The sequence below is a fragment of the Brachionichthys hirsutus genome, chromosome 7, assembly GCF_040956055.1.
Source record: "Brachionichthys hirsutus isolate HB-005 chromosome 7, CSIRO-AGI_Bhir_v1, whole genome shotgun sequence".
In the NCBI taxonomy this organism is placed as follows: domain Eukaryota; kingdom Metazoa; phylum Chordata; class Actinopteri; order Lophiiformes; family Brachionichthyidae; genus Brachionichthys; species Brachionichthys hirsutus.
This window is the reverse complement of record NC_090903.1, coordinates 7,218,953-7,236,596: the sequence shown is the minus strand read 5'-3', so window position 1 is coordinate 7,236,596 and position 17,644 is coordinate 7,218,953. Positions and strand designations below refer to the sequence as shown.

Below are 17,644 nucleotides of genomic sequence, written 5' to 3'. Positions count from 1 at the left end.
CGTTCTTCAGAGTGATGAAACATGGTGGGCCTAAGCTATTGCCTGCGGACTCCTCTTGTCCCTTTCATTTTTGTTCTTTATTTTTCTTCTGTCAATTCGTGTCTCTTTCTCTGGTTCCTCAAAATCAACCTGAGCCACAAAATGTAATACCAGAAATACAATTCTCTGGAGGAAAATCTCCTCTTGCTTCCTTTTAATTCTTTAACACACGACTACATTCAAACTGCGAATAATTTGAACGCAGCTTCATCAGGTCTGCATGCTTTTAATTATCTTGTATTCTTATTTTTTTAACTTTAATTTTTTGCATATCAGAAAAAATATTACAATGAAGATGTGCTTTTACATCCATTCCATCCATTTTCATCCACTTATCCGGGGCCGGGTTGCGGGGGCAGCAGCCCAAGCAGGGAAGCCCAGACTTCCCTCTCCCTTTTACATCTAATATTATAATAATTTTATAATTTCATATTTCATAAATGTTGTTACAACATTACCGTGAATTTAGAAATACTGTTAGCCTCATAGCATAATTGCCTAAGTCTTAGGACTTAGGCAATTATGCTATGAGGCTAACGATATGAAAATTATACTAATGCCTGCAGGAGCTAAAAACCTAGATTAGAGTTTAGATGATAGTTTTAGAATATGACGGAATATTTTTTTAGACCTCTGATTCATACTGAGGTTGTTTGTCCTGACAGAAATGTTGTTTGCAATGCTTTCATGCAAAGGCATTAAATGTGCATGACAGTCTGACGTTCCATGAATCTAGTCCCTTACATTACAGATCTTCACTTTGTCATTTGTCAGAGGATGACAACAAAACAATTTTGCCTTTGAGAATCCATTCACATTTGCACCTGCTAGTGAAACAAGTGTGGCCCTCCCTTCAAAAGAATTTACACTATCCATTATAAGTGAGAGAGGCTGATCTGTCACACCTCAAAGAGAACTGGAAAGTAACGGTTTCCACATGCGGCAATAATTGAGTGGCGTGAGGGATTCTTGCTGCTTCTCAGCAGTAGTCCTTGTGCATTTTTCTTAGCTCAAACAAAATAGTTCCTGGTTAGACTAAACTGCAGCTTGTGAAACGTCTGTGTTAGCTGAGCCCCTCGCACTCACTCAGCGGTGTGAAAGTCTTATAGAGGAGAAAAAAGGATGTGTTCTCATGAATCACGTCTCAATAGCTGTGTCTCCCACTGACAGTCTGGAAATGGGCTCTGACAAAACGCTGCACTGATGTTGATGGAGAGGGGCGCAGACAATCTTAATTGCAGTTTGATGACTCGAGGCGTCTCAAAGTCAACACCACCCCTTGATTTCCACAGGTGGACTGGGGTCCCTGTCGTATGAATCATCCTGTACTTTTTCCATGGTAATCTGGATAAATACGGAACCTGCTGCAGTTAATCTCATTAAAACGCTTATTCAACTCCCACGTGTCATTCTGCAAAATAAATCGACTTTGAAAGATCTAACAATGGTAACGTCAAAAATGCTCTGCAGAATATTTTATAAAGCGCAATTTACAACGGATTTCACTGAAAGCTTCACAATATTGGAGTGTCGCCTACGAACTCATTGAGGCAGAAGGAGTGAGCGTGAACACAACATGACGTGCCGCATTCTCCTCAAACATCATCAATACACCCTCCCACTCTGGAGGTTTATTTATTAAGGTTTATTTATTACCTTCTATGTGCCCCTACCTTTAGCCCCACTACCATGACGATTCTCATCACTACCCAATAGATTCGTGCAAACTAATCTGCAGGGATTGATGAGGGCCGATTCAAACGGGTTCTGCTTTTGTCATTGTAAACATTTCAAACTCCGTATTTGTCTAACTGGACTCTTTGGTAAGATGATGCTGATAAACTCATAAGGACAAATGCGTTTGATAAAGCTGTCGAGAATTAGCTTCATACTCAAAGTCAGTTTTGGTATAGTCTGTCATCCGCGCCTAAAATAATAATAGGACAATCCATCTGTTCCTACATGGCAGCAGTCTGCTGACTTAATAGCAACTCACAATTTGGACAAGGAAACAGTCACTGTCTTATTAAATGAATCACAGCGGCTGTCGTTAGCGAGTCGAGAGACCGGGGGAGGCGCTGGAGTCTCTGGCTGTCGGTTGAAGTCCAGATGCTGTTAAGGAGTGTGCAAATCTGCCGCAGCCTTTCTGCTCAGATGTCCCTTTGTCTGCTCAGATTTGCTGAGCAGTTACTGCAGTGTTCTCGGCACATCCTCACATCTGTCACAAAAATAATGATTATTGAATCCTGCTCTGTGTCAATTTGGTTAATTGGTTGCCATGCTGGGCTAAAATGTCTAAAAATGACAAGTTGGGAAGTGCATTGAATATGAAAAAGTCTCCTGTGTGAATTTTTTTTTTTTTTACACATTACTGTTCTAACACAAATCTTTCTAATTATTCATTCACTGTGTGTCTTGACCAAGGCGCTAGTACATTTGTTTTACAGTTATGTTTGCTCAGAGTATTCTTCACATTACTGACAGGAAGAAATCCTATTTATACAAAAACAAAAAAAACAAAAACAATATAAGAGCAGCTCAGACGCAGTCATAAAGTGCCATCTATTGGCAGACAGGGGAATGGTTTTCACATGGAAATGTGGAAAAGTGCTGCAATGCAACAGGGCTTGATTTTTTTTTTGCTTCTTTTCTCATTATTCTGCTAGACTTCCCACAGTCTCATGAAGCCACAGTTCTCAGCCATTCTTTAGTCCTAGCACAGTTACAAGCGGTTATTTTCCTGAACACTTATTCTTACCATTTGCCCTTGCCTGAACTTCCTTCTCTGAGCTCTCTGTCATTTCACCCTGCCTTTGCTGTCAATCACTGTCAGTGATGAGCTCTGTTCACATACAGGGCGGCACTGGAGGCCCAGTGGAAAAGGGAGAGAGGGGAGATCCTGTACGTATTTTCCTGCAGTGACATTTCCAGTGCCTTCATGTTATGGAGTCATTAACTAAGGCCTCCTCCCACAGGGTCAGCCAGGTGCTGAGGGGACCGACGGAGGGAAAGGACAAAAAGTAAGTCATGTCAATGTCAAGTGTAATACTTCCTTCTGTCTTTGCGCGTCCATTGTGAATATCCAGCAGAGAAAAAGGTGGTGGAGGTTGGGCAGCTGACATTTTATAAGGGAATAGCAGATTCACAGGATGTACTCTTTTATGAGTTGATTATGTATTTATTTTTACTCAGTGATGAAGCATAGAACCCTCAGCTATGGTCATTTAGTTACATAACTTCTGATTAACTTCACTCTGCAAATTCCGTAGAAATAACCAAAAAGGATTTTGTTACACTAATTAAAATTAATATATATTTTATAAATGATTAGGAAAGGTAGGGGATGTGTCAATAAATAATATACCGGCAGTATTGTTCAGGCAAAATACCCCCGTTTTTTTTTTTTTTGTACTTGTGCATTTATCATCATAAGTAATATATAGTTGCAATCAAAATGCTACTGTGCAGAATAGATTAGCAAAAAAAATTGTTGATTAAAAAATAATTTCCTTACAAATTGATCAAAATCCAGAGAAAGAAGTAGCAGTGCTAACCACATTTAATGTCAACACATTCAATAATAATTCCTAATATATGTGTAAGAATGAAAACGTCATTGTGGTGCTAGTGGAAAATATAAGGTATCATCAAAGTCATTAGAATAAATCATCAGATACTATGCACGTGTACTAATCTATCTCATAGATCTTGAGTTTCCCAAGTTTAGTGACCTTTTTGATGAAACGTCAGAGCATCACCAAAGTCGGCGGGATTCATCCTCTGGGAACCAAGAATGCCTTTATAAAATGTCATGGCAATTCATCAAAGAGTAATATTTCCATCTGTATCAAAGTGATTGAATGGCTGATGCTGTCTTTCCCCGAGTGAGGCTGCTGTTTGTGTAACATGTGATTTAAGCCCAGTATATGGGAGGCAATGATGGCAAGGTAAAAAATAAAAATAAAAAAGACAACCTCAATGGTCCATCTTATTTGTATTTATTCACATGGAGATGGAGATTATATTCTTCCAAACCTCTTCTTCCTCTTTCGGCGAGTCTGGTTGTATTGTTGTTTCTTACATCGTTGCTGCAAACTCTATGGATGTAGCTGTTTCAGGTCATCATTTGAAAGATGCTTTCACAGATACCTTGTCAAAAAGGTATATTTATTTTCTGTCTTTCATTACCTTATTTTCTATTATTTGAAGCATGTCTGTCTGTCTGCCAGTTACTTGTGACTGATCTTTTATTATTTTTTTTTGTCTCTGGTATTTTCAGGGTGATGTTGGCCCGCCTGGTCCTCCTGGTCCTGTAAGTACAAGACAGTAATCAAATTCAACCTTAAACAACAGTATTCAATGACAATAAGTAGTTTTTACATCAAGGACACCACATTGATTATTTTCGTGTTCTTTATTAAACCAGACAGTTAGTTATCTGCATTTAAACAGTTGCATTCATTTTCCCAGACAAAAACAATCTAGTTTAAATGTAATTAACTCACCAATACATTTGGGAACATGCTCAGACTGTTTACGTACACCATAAGGGCAATAGTCTCGACTGGACTGGAGTCATACATTTTTCAGGTTTTCTTCCTTTCCATTCCAGAAACATGAAGAATGATATTCATATGTATTTATGTAATTTGACTCAAGGATGAACTGATTAATATTTTATGACAGGTCAGAGGTCATGTAATACAATAATACATATGCTAATTCTGAAAATTTACACAAATGACTAGTTAAACAAAAAGATCAAGCGATGAAATTTTATGTTCAAAAGGTCAAAGGTCAACATTTTGTCATTTTAATGATCAGAACTATTTTCTGGCAGTTTTTCCACACTTCTGAAAATATATCAACGACACCCCACATCTAGCTGGCTCCTGAAGTGACGACGATAATCCTGGGTATCCACCTTGAAACTGTAGTAGACAGCAGCTGCTCGTGGCTGGTTAGCTCTGACTACCAGCTGGGTGTCCCTGCTACACTGAGTGCTGGTCATTCTGTCACACTGCCTCTCTGGCAGGTGTCTCCTTACATCTTGCATCACAGTCATCCCCACAAGGCTTTCAGCAGTTGTCCTCTGATGCTTATTTTTTTTTTTTTTTTTGCATGAAGGGTTGGAGCAAGCTGTATTTGGGTGTGCAGAATTGAACGTTCTTCAAAGCCTACTGGATACCATATATAATATGAGTCTGGACAGACATGCAGGCTGCAACTCTGACTGGTAGATGGAGGCATGCAACGTCAAGGAATTAATTCTATTTTAGCCTTTATCGCTGCGGGAACATTCAACTCAAACTTCTCTGGTATTAATTCAAAATATGATGTGATTTAACACTGTTAAATTAATGGGGAAAGCAGCTCATGACCTGTTATCATGTTCATGACTATGAGTTCTACTTTGCAGTGGTGCTGCTTTCAGTGGAGAAGCAGACATAAACAGAGCAAATCTGGCATCACTGTGGTTTGTCTGATATAATGGAGGTGACACAGAGTGGCTGTGACATCGAGATGGCTCTGTCCTAATGGGTTTGTTTTAAATAGTGGCCGCCTGTTGCACTTTCAAAGGCATCAGACATCAACTTGCAAACAAAGTCTGATAGTTTTCCTTTCGTATTCCCTATTCTTTGCTTGATACAAAGTGATCCGTATGGAACATAGACATCTGAATTATATGGTGAACAAATATCAGTCACAGTTCACTGGTTTATACTGGTTTCTGTCCTACCAACAAAAAGAGTCCTCTCCTATAATATATCATTGTAAAAAGGTGTTGCTTCTCCATCCATTCTGAGAAGCTGTCTCTTTTCCCTATATTTCATTTCAGCTAGCGGAAGTAGCTAAAGAAACATTCTATCAAAACTGAATACTCATTTGTGTTCATTGTTGTGCAGTGAGGTATGGGCCACAGGATATAGGAGTTGCATACTGTGGTACACAGCAGAGTGGAAACATTAGTCATTTGATAAATGAGGCTGTTTGAATTTTAGTGGCAGCCTCTGTCTGTGCTCTTCTACTTTCCTATGGCAGATAATTTTGCCAGTTAAGCAATGATTTCCCTTACACAGCAGAAGCAAGTGTTCAGATCATTACCTTCTCTTCATAAACCTTCTTAGGCCTCTGTTTAGGTGGGTTTAACTGATGGGATGAAACTAAGTGTCCAGTTGACTAACGATAGTCATCTGGGACCGTTGTCATTTAGGTCCCCAATGAAGCCTAATATGCCGTAGTGTTAAAAGTTGGACAACTAAAAGTTTGAAATATTGTTAAATAGGAATCCTAAAATGTTGAAACTGATAGCAAGGTGCAAAATGTTTATCCACCAGGATGTGACTTTCACTTCCGATGCTTGGTTTATCTCACTTCTTTTATCATCAGACTGCAACTGCCCAAGACTGTATAGTCTAAAATGCCATCAATCGTTCTTATAGCTCAATTTTATTTGTTTTCTTTGACAGTGGTGTGTGTGGGGGGGGGGGCATTTTAATAACCATTAGTCCTCAGGGTGTTTTATAGAATTTAATTTAATTTGTTTAGTTAGGCTGTAGGATTTTTCGGATCCACTCTCATATGGATTAATTCTAGGTGGAAATAAGACCTTTTATTTTATGAGCTACCTGTGCAAAGAACAATATGAGGGTAGATTTATTTTTTCCTAGAAACACTTAAAATCTTTTGGTTTTATTTGAGTTTTTGAAACTTTTCTCTTCTTACTTTTGACCTTTTTCCTTTGATGTAATTTAACGTTATTGTAGAAGGTTCTGTCCATCCTCTATATGAGCTATATTTGAATATATAAAGCAACCATGAACATAAATAATGCTAGATTAATCCTACCTTAACTCCAATTGGTGAGAAGTGATTCACATCAGGTAAATTAGTTTGTAACTCAATACATTTTTACTTACCTAATGAAAAGACAATTCAGACACATTCATTCTGATGTCAAATTAGTAGAGACTGTTGTGAAAGCTGTGATTTCCATTACTTCCAGGTGATGACATCTCATGGATTAAGACAGCTCTCTGGAAATGTGAGCAGCTGGATACATCACAATTTGAGATGTTTGCATTCTCTGTAATGCTAATTCCACACGTGACAAGCATAAATCAGATTTCTTTCCTCGTGTTCCAGGATGATGCAAGGAAGGAGACTCAAAAGGGAGAGAAGGGAGATCTGGTGACTATTCTCAACCAACAGTATTACTACTACTACTACTACTACTGTACTTTCTGCTTGTCCCGTCGAGCTCCGCCTCCTGTCTTTTCCTCAGAGCCACTTTCTCTAAGCCGTATCATGGCTGGCCTCACCACTGTCTTGTAGACCTTTCCCTTCATCCTAGCTGACACTCTCCTATCACATAACACACCTGATACTTTCCTCCACCCGTTCCAGCCTGCCTGCACATGATTCTTCACTTCCTTTCCACATTCTCCATCACTCTGCACTGTTGACCCGAGGTACTGGAAGTCCTCTACCTTCTTTATGTCTATTCCTTGTAACCTCTCTGTTCCCCCTGAGCCCTTCTCATTTACACATATATACTCTGTTTAACTCCTGCTCACCTTTTCTAAAGCAGACCTCCACTTCTCTAAATTCTCCTCTGCTTGTTTCCTGCTCTCACTGCAGACCACAATGTCATCTGCAAACATCACATTCCAAGGAGCATCCTGTCTCACCTCATCTGTTAGTCTATTATGATCATGCCAAACAAAAAGGGGCTCAGACATGATCCCTGGTCCTGCTGTTGCCAAATTAAAAATATATATATATGAATTGCATACAGAACTATAAGGCTCTAAATAAAAAGCTCATCATTTGTAAAAGTGGGATGGAATAATAAAATGTTCATGTATGGCATTTCAGAAGGGAAGGTTTTTAGAAAAAGTTTCAGCTTTGATTTTACACACATTCTCAGAACAGAGAGGCGAACTTGTCAAAGAAAACACGGTGTTCGTAACCTTCATGCAATATGAAAGTCGACTTCATGAAGGTCCTTTAGAAAACCTTACCCCAGTCAGCAAGAGGAATGGCGTACTAAACTTTTTTTCCCCTTCACATCTTAGAAATAATGGTTGTCTGTCTTCTTTACTTTCTACAGGGAGAGAGAGGAGTTCAAGGACTACAGGGCTTCAAGGTAACTTCCTTATGACGAAGCACTCGCACAAAAGTTTCTATATCCTCCACCAGCAAAGTAGTGCTTAAATACATTTGTTTGTCAATGGGAGATGTTTTCTTGCCCTTCACAGTGCCTAGCACTAGTGTTTGTGACGTGATAGGGCTGTTAAGAACATTTAAAGAACATTTCTCAGACATGTACTGAGTATTATACTGAACTGTGGCCATGCATGCATGTTAACAGACCTGATCCCTTTCCTACAAATCACTGGAGCCATAGTTCTTCCACATCTTACGATGATATATAATTACATGTTCATATATTCATAAATACGCCAAGCCTTTTCTCTGTAGTATGCAGTTGTTGTTGTTTTTTTTAAGCATTTTTATTCACCCCTCCCTGTCACCTCTCACTCACCTCTGTGATTGTCGCAACAGGGAAACATAGGACCCCCAGGAGTAAAGGGAGAACAAGGGCCAGGGGTAAATATGTTCTGTTGTGAATGTCCTGTTTGCTGTGCCACTTGCAGTCAGTCAAAAGGAGAAGGCTAAAATCCTGCTGAGTACAATCAACAGTAAGATAAAAGCTGTAGAGTTGGATTTCGTCAGCAGCATATTACATAGTTTGACGTTGTCACGAGCGGAATTTGTTTGAATTGGTTTATGTTGTACAAAATGTTCTACAAACCTTCACACCATGCAAATGCCTGCAGAATCTCAGACATGGAAGAGCAAATATAAAGATAGCAGCCAAGATACTGGAGCTAGCTTAGTCCTTTCTCTGTTGGTATCATTCTGTGTAATGCTCAGTTTCCATGGCAATATTGTTCAGTTCATTCATATAATACAAAGACTGTAATGAGTCAAAAGGGTGTTTGTGTATAAGCAGCTGATCTAACAGCACCAGCAGAAAATAAGCTTTCATTTGAAATTCCACATGCACAGAAATCTGCAATAATATTCTTGAAATGAGCCCTGTTTTATTATAAAAGCAGCAGGGTTAGCACTTCAAAAACACTGCAATTTGAAATACTGTGTGCCAGTGTCTATAGTGTCAGTGGGTTATAAGATTTTTTTTTTTAACCGTTATTTAACAAAGTATGTTCTTTGAGAACTAATTCTGGCCTGGACCTAAGTTGCATGTTTTTGGGAGGAACCCGGAGAGAACCCACGCAGGCACGGGGAGAGCATGCAAAAACAGAAAGGCCCCAAGTCAGATTTGAACCTGCAAGCTTCTTGCTGTAAAGCAACAGTGCTATGCAGTGGATTTGAAAGCATTTCTGTCACCATACAAAGGGGGAGAATGGCCTACTACAGTATTGGTTTTCCTTTGTGTTTTTCCAGGGGAAACAGGGCCTGCCTGGACTCCTAGGACTCTCAGGCAAGCCTGTAAGTATATTGGCTCTTTATTCAAGAGATAAATGTTGTCGATAGGCAGAGACAGAAAGGAAGTGCAGAATATTTGCACATACGATCAGTAATCAAATTTAAGAATTAATTAGTGCAAAAGAGAAAATCTAAGTGCTTTATGCCAGTAACGGAGGCAGAGGCCCAATCTGTTCATCGCACCTGCTTTGGTAATGAGCATCTGTCTTTGCTCAAAAGCAGGGAGGGAAAAGAGGCATTTCATAAATCCTGGCTAAGGCAAACTATGTTGGAACACGGCAGCCCACTGAAGCAGTGAGGAGGGGGAGGTAAATGTGTGCGAGGAGATGAAGGCCTGGTGATAGATGTGTCTCTATTAACCACTATTTACAGGGCTCACCAGGAGCGGGCGGGGTGCCTGGGAAAGATGGCCTGAAAGGAGAAAAGGTTGGTAAACTTCAAAACTTGTTCCCACCTCAAAGAAAAACCTGTGACTTGTCTCTTTGAGTCGCATTTAAAAACTTTCGCCCTGCAGGCCATCCTCAATCTTGTTGTAATGTTGTTTTCTTGCCTTTTATTCATCTGACTTCTCTGGTACATGTGTATCCATTTCTTGCAGTGCAGTAGAATTCATTCCAAAGGAATTCCTGAAATAACACTGACGTTCATTTTTGAGGGGGTTTGTCGCTGGTACGACACGTACGACCAACCGTAGTCACTGTTACACTGTAGGGCAGAGCAAATCAACTGGAGGCGCTTTAGCGGCCTACATCATTCATATTTAGAACCATCCTTTGTCCTCTTTGCTGTGCAGATGCAAGAGGCAGTTCTGCTTGTATATACATGTGGTATTGTATGTCTTAATAAATGAGAATTACAAAAAACAGCTGTATGCTAAATACTGTATGAAGCTGAAGCCAAGATAAATCACTTGGCTTTAAAACTGGAGCCTAATGCAAGGGTAGATACATGAAAGTAATCTGACTCACAGCACATCTAAAACATTATAATTTATTTATTTTATGCTGGAAAAAAAACCCCAACAAGCTGCCAAGATGCTTGACCAGACTGCGCCCTAAAGTTTAAAAGCATAAAACATAACTTTAAAGCTAAATTTTTTTTAAAGATATTTATTCACAAACTGCAGTTTTGGCCAAATGTTTGTACAAAATTAGCAGAATTTGGGGTTTAAGTCAAGAGTTGCAAACACCGTGCCAAAAGAGTGATGGCATAAATAAAAGCCATCAATTTAGTCTGGCTATTATGTGTTTTTTTACAATGTTATGGTTTTAGCATTTATATTTATTTATCACATTATTTTACTCTCAGTCACAATTTATTTAATTTGAATGTTACTATTTATCCTACGCATTTGAAGACCAGAAGGCTGCCATTGTTTTATTGTTGTCTCTACTGTTTGTGTTTTCCCATATTATCATTCTTTTTCTAGCTCAGCTATTCTTTTGTTGTTTTAGTCTCTAAATGGTGAGCTTTGGTCTCTACATCTTTTTTAAAACGTCTTTTTTTTAAATCAATCACTCGTAAAGCTCTTTAAAAGGCTTGGAAATTGTTTGAAAGGTTCCATATAAATAAAGTCTTATTGATTGATATCCACAGAGTCACATTGCTATTGCTATTGTCACTAAAATACGACGACACAGAGGCTCTAAAAGTGCTAAGTGCAAGTATTTATAAATATTTATTTAAAAAGTGTTTGAATGAAACTTATCCCTGACTAGAGTCCCCAATTATTTTAGGCAGGAAGCAGAAAGACGCCACATTTGTCTCCGCTTCGTAAAGACACAAACTCGCTGTAGTAGTACTCAAACAAATAATGCGAATATTATTTCCATATTGATTTGCGGAAGGTTCCTGGTAAGCGGTGCCTGCACCTGATTTAACTTCCAGAATCTTGCAGGATATAATCTACAGATAACTTTTTGCGTCCTTCATTCGGCTTCTCTGTCTTCCTATCTGAAGGGCGACTCTGGTGGTGTTGCAGGAACGCAGGGACCTCCAGGTCCTAAGGGTGAGCCTGGAGAGCCTGGAGGAGGATATGTGGTGGGTACTATATTGAGTATTTCTCTGAAAACGAAAATCTTTTTGTGTATATTTGGAAAACACCTGAAGAAAATTCAAGCTTACCAGACAGAACACCTGCAGACTGCTGGGGAAGGCAGATAAATTTAACGCAACTCGCCCAGATGTGTAGCTGCATCCTAGATGCAACACCATTAAGTCACCCACCACAGATTAACCCTGGTGATGGGAAATCACCTATCCTCCCATTTTAGAGCTAATAGCTGTTGAAGAACTCTCTGTAAATGGGCGCGGCTTTAGATATAGAAATGTTCATTACAGCATCACCAAAAAAACATGTATGTGCAAGCGAGACCTCACACCCAGTTTACAGCGCTTGCACTCCTCAATCACCGGCGAGTGCTCTATGGCTTTCAACAATCATGTTTGTTTGCGTGTGGGAATGCTGAACTGAACATTCGGGCCGACAGCAGGCACCAGTCATCAAGCAGAGCGACTGTGTTCAGTTGAGCAGAGTAACAGAGGAAGATTGTGGTCAGGCACACATATTTAACCGGCTTTAATGTACTCCAGCGATGTGAAAATAGGGCTGGCTGCATGTTTGTGTCTCAAGTGGAGGTGTTTGCTGCAGCCCAATGACAAAGACTTAGCTAAAGAGAGACATCTAGTGTTGCTTGGATCCTATTCTAGTTGTTTAAGAATGGCATCCCTGCCTGGTGGCATTGTAGGAAATAGATTCCAAACATTTTATAGAGACAAAGCAATAAGCAATGCAGATGGTCAGGGCGTCTTTAATGAGTCCGCCTGCTAAAGCAGTTCATGTCACTCTACTGATTTTGCCTTTAAGTGAATAATGAGGCATTTACTCATTGATTTTTATTCTTGTCATGGATTTTCAGTCTCCCGCCACTCTTTGGTTGTGTTTTAAGGGTTTTGTTTGCATAATGTCCAATTTAACCGTTTACTTTTCTCTAGAAAATGCTGTCGCAAGATCAAATTCTTCATCTCAAAAAGTTCTGCTCCCCTCAAACATTTTCCATTTCAGTCAATTTGAATTGTTGCACTTCTGCTTGGTACTGTATTGCTGTGTTCGGACAAATCCAAGTTGTGTGCAGCTAATTTACATTGTGCAATGTAGGACTTGTAACACTAATACGTGCTGACTACGGAAATCAATGTCTCATCTAAACTGTACAGTAAATAATTCTTACCTTCCTCTTCATTTGCAGTCGTGGTTTTTCTCTGCAGTGTGGTATTATCAGTCTGCCCCTGCATATAAAAAGCAGGAGGTGAGCTTTTTTGGGCCTGTGAATCTCTATTGTGCTCCCTGTTGTTTTGCAGGCTGATGGGATATCTCTGACCAGAGCGTCTCGTGGGCCCAAGGTAGGAAGCAGTGTGGTCACCAACACAACAATCTATACAGCCCTTTATGTTACCTTCTGCAGATAGATCAGCATTCATGATTACCGTGTGTTTGATGTTAAACCGGATGGTTTTTCACCATTAATCTATTAGTAATCTACTACTAATGAACGTGTTGAGTTAGGGTTAGCTCAGATAAAACTGATCGTGTGCACGTTGGCCTTGAACATGTAGTTATGTTTCATATCCTTGAAGCCACTGAAGGCAGAAGGAAAAACCAGTCTACATACTGTACGAGTGCATCATGACCATGTCATGAAATTCCCTCTGACTGCTCGGTTGTCTCCTTGAAAGGGTGAGAGAGGTATTTCAGGATTGCCCGGAGACCATGGTGAAAAAGGTGAACCTGGAAAGAGTGTGATCGGCTCTCTTGTAAGTATGACTTGTTTTGATTGTTCCCTCTCCATCATTGTGCATTGTAACTTATTCAGATCCTCATCTTTCAGTGGTGGAATAAAGTAATCTTTGAATCAAGATCAGTGTTCAAATATACTTTCGATGATCTTTATTAATGTGAAGTCTTTGTATATTGCTCTCTGCCGATAGTTTGAACCTACAGATTTGATTGTGAGTGAGCCTGCATTCATTTTTGAGATACAGGATTGCTGAAGACAGAGAATCAATAGTGCAAAAGGTGTCTAACACTATTCCTTTATCAGATCCCGGGGGCTAGAGGGCAGATGGTGTTAACAAGATGTGTGATGTGTTCTTAGGGCCCAATGGGACCCCCCGGATTGCCAGGAATTGAGGTGTGTGAAAATGTATCTGAGTCTGCAAAACACAATGATCATTTTCCAAGTAAAGATTTGACTGATTGTCAGCGCAGCAACGCCATGTCCAACAGTCTAACAAGTATTTTACTATACAAATAGCACTCCTGTGTATTTAGTTGTTTGCTGATCGTACACTATTAAAACTGTAAAAACTGTTTTTCAGGGCCCTCGTGGACCTCCAGGTTTATCTGGCACTCCTGGAGGTGCAGGAAGAGAGGTGAGGGGAGATCAGTTTGTTTATTCACTTCCTTTCACAACTGCACATAAAAGATGGCTGCAAGCATAAAATAACATCAGCAACCCACTGTGGATGTACAAGTATGATATATCGCAGCTGCTGAGCACAGATCCCCAACAGCCGAGCCTTTCATGTCTGCTGGATGTCCAGGGGGGACATTCTTTTCTTCTCCGCTCTCTGTCTTTTACTCCTTTTTTAAAAATGTCTTAATTAAAGGGCCCCCCCGGTAGACCAGGCACCCCAGGCCCTCCTGGACCCCCAGGTGAACCAGTAAGTATCAAAATCTGTTTTCTGATTTGTGCAGTTCAGCATCACTGATCTGCATTGAGTAGTGATCTCACCATAAATTTCAGCTCACTCAAGTCAAGTCCAGTTTTAGAATAATTAGCCATCTTCTCTTTCAGGAAATGTTGAAACAAATCGTCAGCGCCCTGCTGTTGGAACATGTTTTTATGTTGTTCTTGTCTTTCTGTGGGCTTCAAGTTAGACGCGGACAGCATAGTTCCGCACTGAGATGGGCGTCAAACGCTCTTGATGTAGCAGCTGTTGCATCAAAGCCTTACAAATTTAGCATTTTAACCTATTTATATTCATGTGCTGTAAAGACCCAGGAAGCCCATTTATTTAGCATTTTATGGTTTTAAAAAATACATGAACTGCAATTCAACATGTTTCTCTCAGCATCAGAGAACAACAGTATTGAAGATGTGAGGATTCTGTCTTCCAGCAATAAAATCATTAAACCATTTCCTCAAGTGTTGCAGATAAAAGAGACACTGAAATGATGATGCCATTCTAAATTAACGTCTTGAATTGATGCAGTTGCACAAAACAAACCACAGCAAAACATTTCTAAAATCTGAAAGACGTGCCAGTTTAGCAATGGTTTTTCTCCCTCTGTTTTGACAGACCGCCCTGCCAATCGTTGGAGACATGGGTGCTTTACTCAAGGTATGTCATGCTCGTAATTAATTAGAATCAAAGCTTTTCACACATGATATCGCTTGGAAGGGTGTCTGGGTTAGTGTTTAGAAAGTATCAATAGTCCTGCGTTTGAAAGGATACTGTACAATGGATGCCATATTTTGGAAAGTTAAAGTCTTGAGTACCGCTTGAACGACCTCACGAGAAATCAAGGTTCACTCATTTGACACAAGTGGAGCACGTACCTGAGTCACACTGAACTCTAGCAATAATCGCACGGCAGTTGTGCAAATATTCAGAGACTCGTGGTTCAGAAAATAAAGATTCAACACTTCACATTGTTTCATTATGTCAAAATTAAAAAGTAGAAAAATACCAAATAGTCACAAAGCTGAGAACTCTGTGACAGATTATCTGGAAAATGTAAAATGCATTTCATGCAAATCTTTGATTAATTTGGCCTCTGATGCATTGGTTAATAATAGATTGTTTGATTAAACCCTGTGAAACCTGTTATGCACCACAGCTGCATACAGCTAAAATACAATTATATATTTTAGTAAATGAGAAAGGCTTTTGATAACAGTGCTCCTGCCTTATTCAGCTTCCTGACCGCTTTGTCCGTTACCGGGTCGTACTGGAGCCCACCTCAGCAGTCAACGGGCGAGAGGCGGAACCGCGGGGTACACCCTGGACAAGCCGCCAGTTCATTGCAGGGCGACACAAAGACAGACAATCATTCACACGTAATGGGCAATTTTAGCATAACCAATTCACCTAATTTGCATGTTTTTGGTGGTGGAAGAAAGTCAGAGAACCCGGAGAGAACCAACGCAGACACAGGGAGAACATGCAAACTCCTCACAGAAAGGCCACAAGTCAGATTCAAACCTGTGGCTGTGAGGCAACAGCGCTTACCACTGCGCCACCGTGCTGCCAGCTCCTGTCTTCATAAAAATATCTGTTATGATAATCAAGAATAATGCAGTGACATAAATTAACATTCAGGAATTCATTATGGATGATGATGCAAATGTCAAATTTGCTCTAGAACTTAAAGTTGAAATTTGAAGCACCTAAGATTACAGGTGAGGAGATTTATGAACCTGTTACCAGGTTCATAAAGGCTGTGGGATATAAGACTTCAAATATACAGCATTGGATTGTTGCATGTCAGCCCTGACAATAAATGTGATGACTTCTCAGTACTAATCACTGACTAGTAATAACCTGATGCCAGCATATCTGCCGCCCCATCCTTTACTGTGAACCTTTTTATCCGTGTTCCGTTCTGTGTCAGCTAACATTCACTCAGAATTAATTAGTGGCACTAATAATTACTTTCCGCAGCATAATGACGGCTCCATCAACAGTTAACATATGATTGGGTCTTTTTTTATCTTTAAAATATTGGCACGGTAGCAGAAGCACTCACTTCCTTTTTGTTTTAGTGATAAGTTGGTGTCTTATTAGTACATCAGATGGTCATACTGCATCGATTACATCCCATTTCATATTTCAGTTCTGAGAAGTTCCCATCTCTGTGTGGATTCTTTCCGACAGCTTCCCACAAAAAAATAAAATGCAGTATTGATGATTTTTTTTTGTTTGACGCTCATATGGCCTGGCGACTTGTCCAGAGCGTACCCTGCCTCCCTTCCAATGTCAGCTGTGATAGGTTCCATTCCCCCCCCATGACCCGAATCTGGTGAATGAAATTAAGTTCTGATGAGACTAATGGGGGGTGGCTGTAAGGCACTCTGGGCACCATGAAGGTATAGAAAAGGCATAGTGCAGTCCATTTACCACTTAATGAGAAGTCCTTATTAAATGCCATTTAATTGTGCACTATACCAGTTCCTGCTGCCTTCTTCCTACTTCTGGGAAGGTGCAAAGCCTATATCTAGAACAAATCATATTTAATATTCTCACCTAAATGTCACATGCAATGAGTTTGAAAAAGTTCACCACTCACACGTTTGGGAGACACTCCACATTTTTTACGCTCCGCAGACATTTAAAGAACTCCTTGTGTTAGTTGGGGTCTTGTCCTCCACCCAGGGGACGTGACATAATTGAGGACAAAAATGCGCCGCTCCGGTTCAGCTTAATGAAATCATATCTGTGCAACCATGTTTTGCTTCCTGCCTCTTCTGCACTGGCAGAATGCCTGCAGTGTGTGCCAGACAAGGGTCCCTGGGCTTCCTGGGCAGAAGGGAGAAAAGGGTTCCCCTGGAATGCTAGGAGTAGAAGGCATGGTGGGAGAAAAGGTAAAGGCAACTCATCAGCATGGCACCAATTTAGAACAGTCACTATAAACATGTTTATCTTATTATATTACCATGCTAAATATTCATACCCATATGTATTGTTCACTTCCACTGTAAACAGGGGGACCCAGGTGTTAGGGGTCCAATGGGTAACCCTGGAAAAGAGGGCCCAAAGGTAGGCAAAGAAAATCTGACCAAAAGCTCTAATCGTGTAATTGTTTAGATCAAAGTTAATTATTAAACTAAGCATTGCAAAATAATGTTTAAAATAGCATTATGTAATAATATGGTTTATTAGAATGTGCGTTTAAACTATTACACAGAAATCTATATTGACAAACTTGTTGCGTCCCGTGGGGCTAACGAGCAGAGGAGACCCCAAAAATGCGGAGACAGAGCCAGGAAACAGAATAGAGTCTTTAATCGCTCTTTAAACAAAAAAC

The 17,644-nt window shown here is 40.0% G+C and overlaps 1 protein-coding gene across 1 annotated transcript in view; it reads left to right on the top strand.

The window, feature by feature from the left end:
• The window catches only part of col19a1 (collagen type XIX alpha 1 chain), a 79,445-nt gene that overhangs the window by 43,209 nt on the left and 18,592 nt on the right, over window positions 1-17,644 (top strand). Inside the window, exons 16-33 of the mRNA XM_068741175.1 lie at window positions 2,896-2,940; window positions 3,015-3,059; window positions 4,319-4,351; window positions 7,046-7,084; window positions 7,186-7,230; window positions 8,153-8,188; window positions 8,608-8,652; window positions 9,514-9,558; window positions 9,928-9,981; window positions 11,515-11,595; window positions 12,916-12,957; window positions 13,291-13,368; window positions 13,710-13,745; window positions 13,933-13,986; window positions 14,224-14,277; window positions 14,917-14,958; window positions 17,097-17,201; window positions 17,323-17,376. Of these exons, the coding sequence (XP_068597276.1) occupies window positions 2,896-2,940; window positions 3,015-3,059; window positions 4,319-4,351; window positions 7,046-7,084; window positions 7,186-7,230; window positions 8,153-8,188; window positions 8,608-8,652; window positions 9,514-9,558; window positions 9,928-9,981; window positions 11,515-11,595; window positions 12,916-12,957; window positions 13,291-13,368; window positions 13,710-13,745; window positions 13,933-13,986; window positions 14,224-14,277; window positions 14,917-14,958; window positions 17,097-17,201; window positions 17,323-17,376 (933 nt within the window). The remainder of the gene's footprint in view (window positions 1-2,895; window positions 2,941-3,014; window positions 3,060-4,318; window positions 4,352-7,045; window positions 7,085-7,185; window positions 7,231-8,152; window positions 8,189-8,607; window positions 8,653-9,513; window positions 9,559-9,927; window positions 9,982-11,514; window positions 11,596-12,915; window positions 12,958-13,290; window positions 13,369-13,709; window positions 13,746-13,932; window positions 13,987-14,223; window positions 14,278-14,916; window positions 14,959-17,096; window positions 17,202-17,322; window positions 17,377-17,644) is intronic.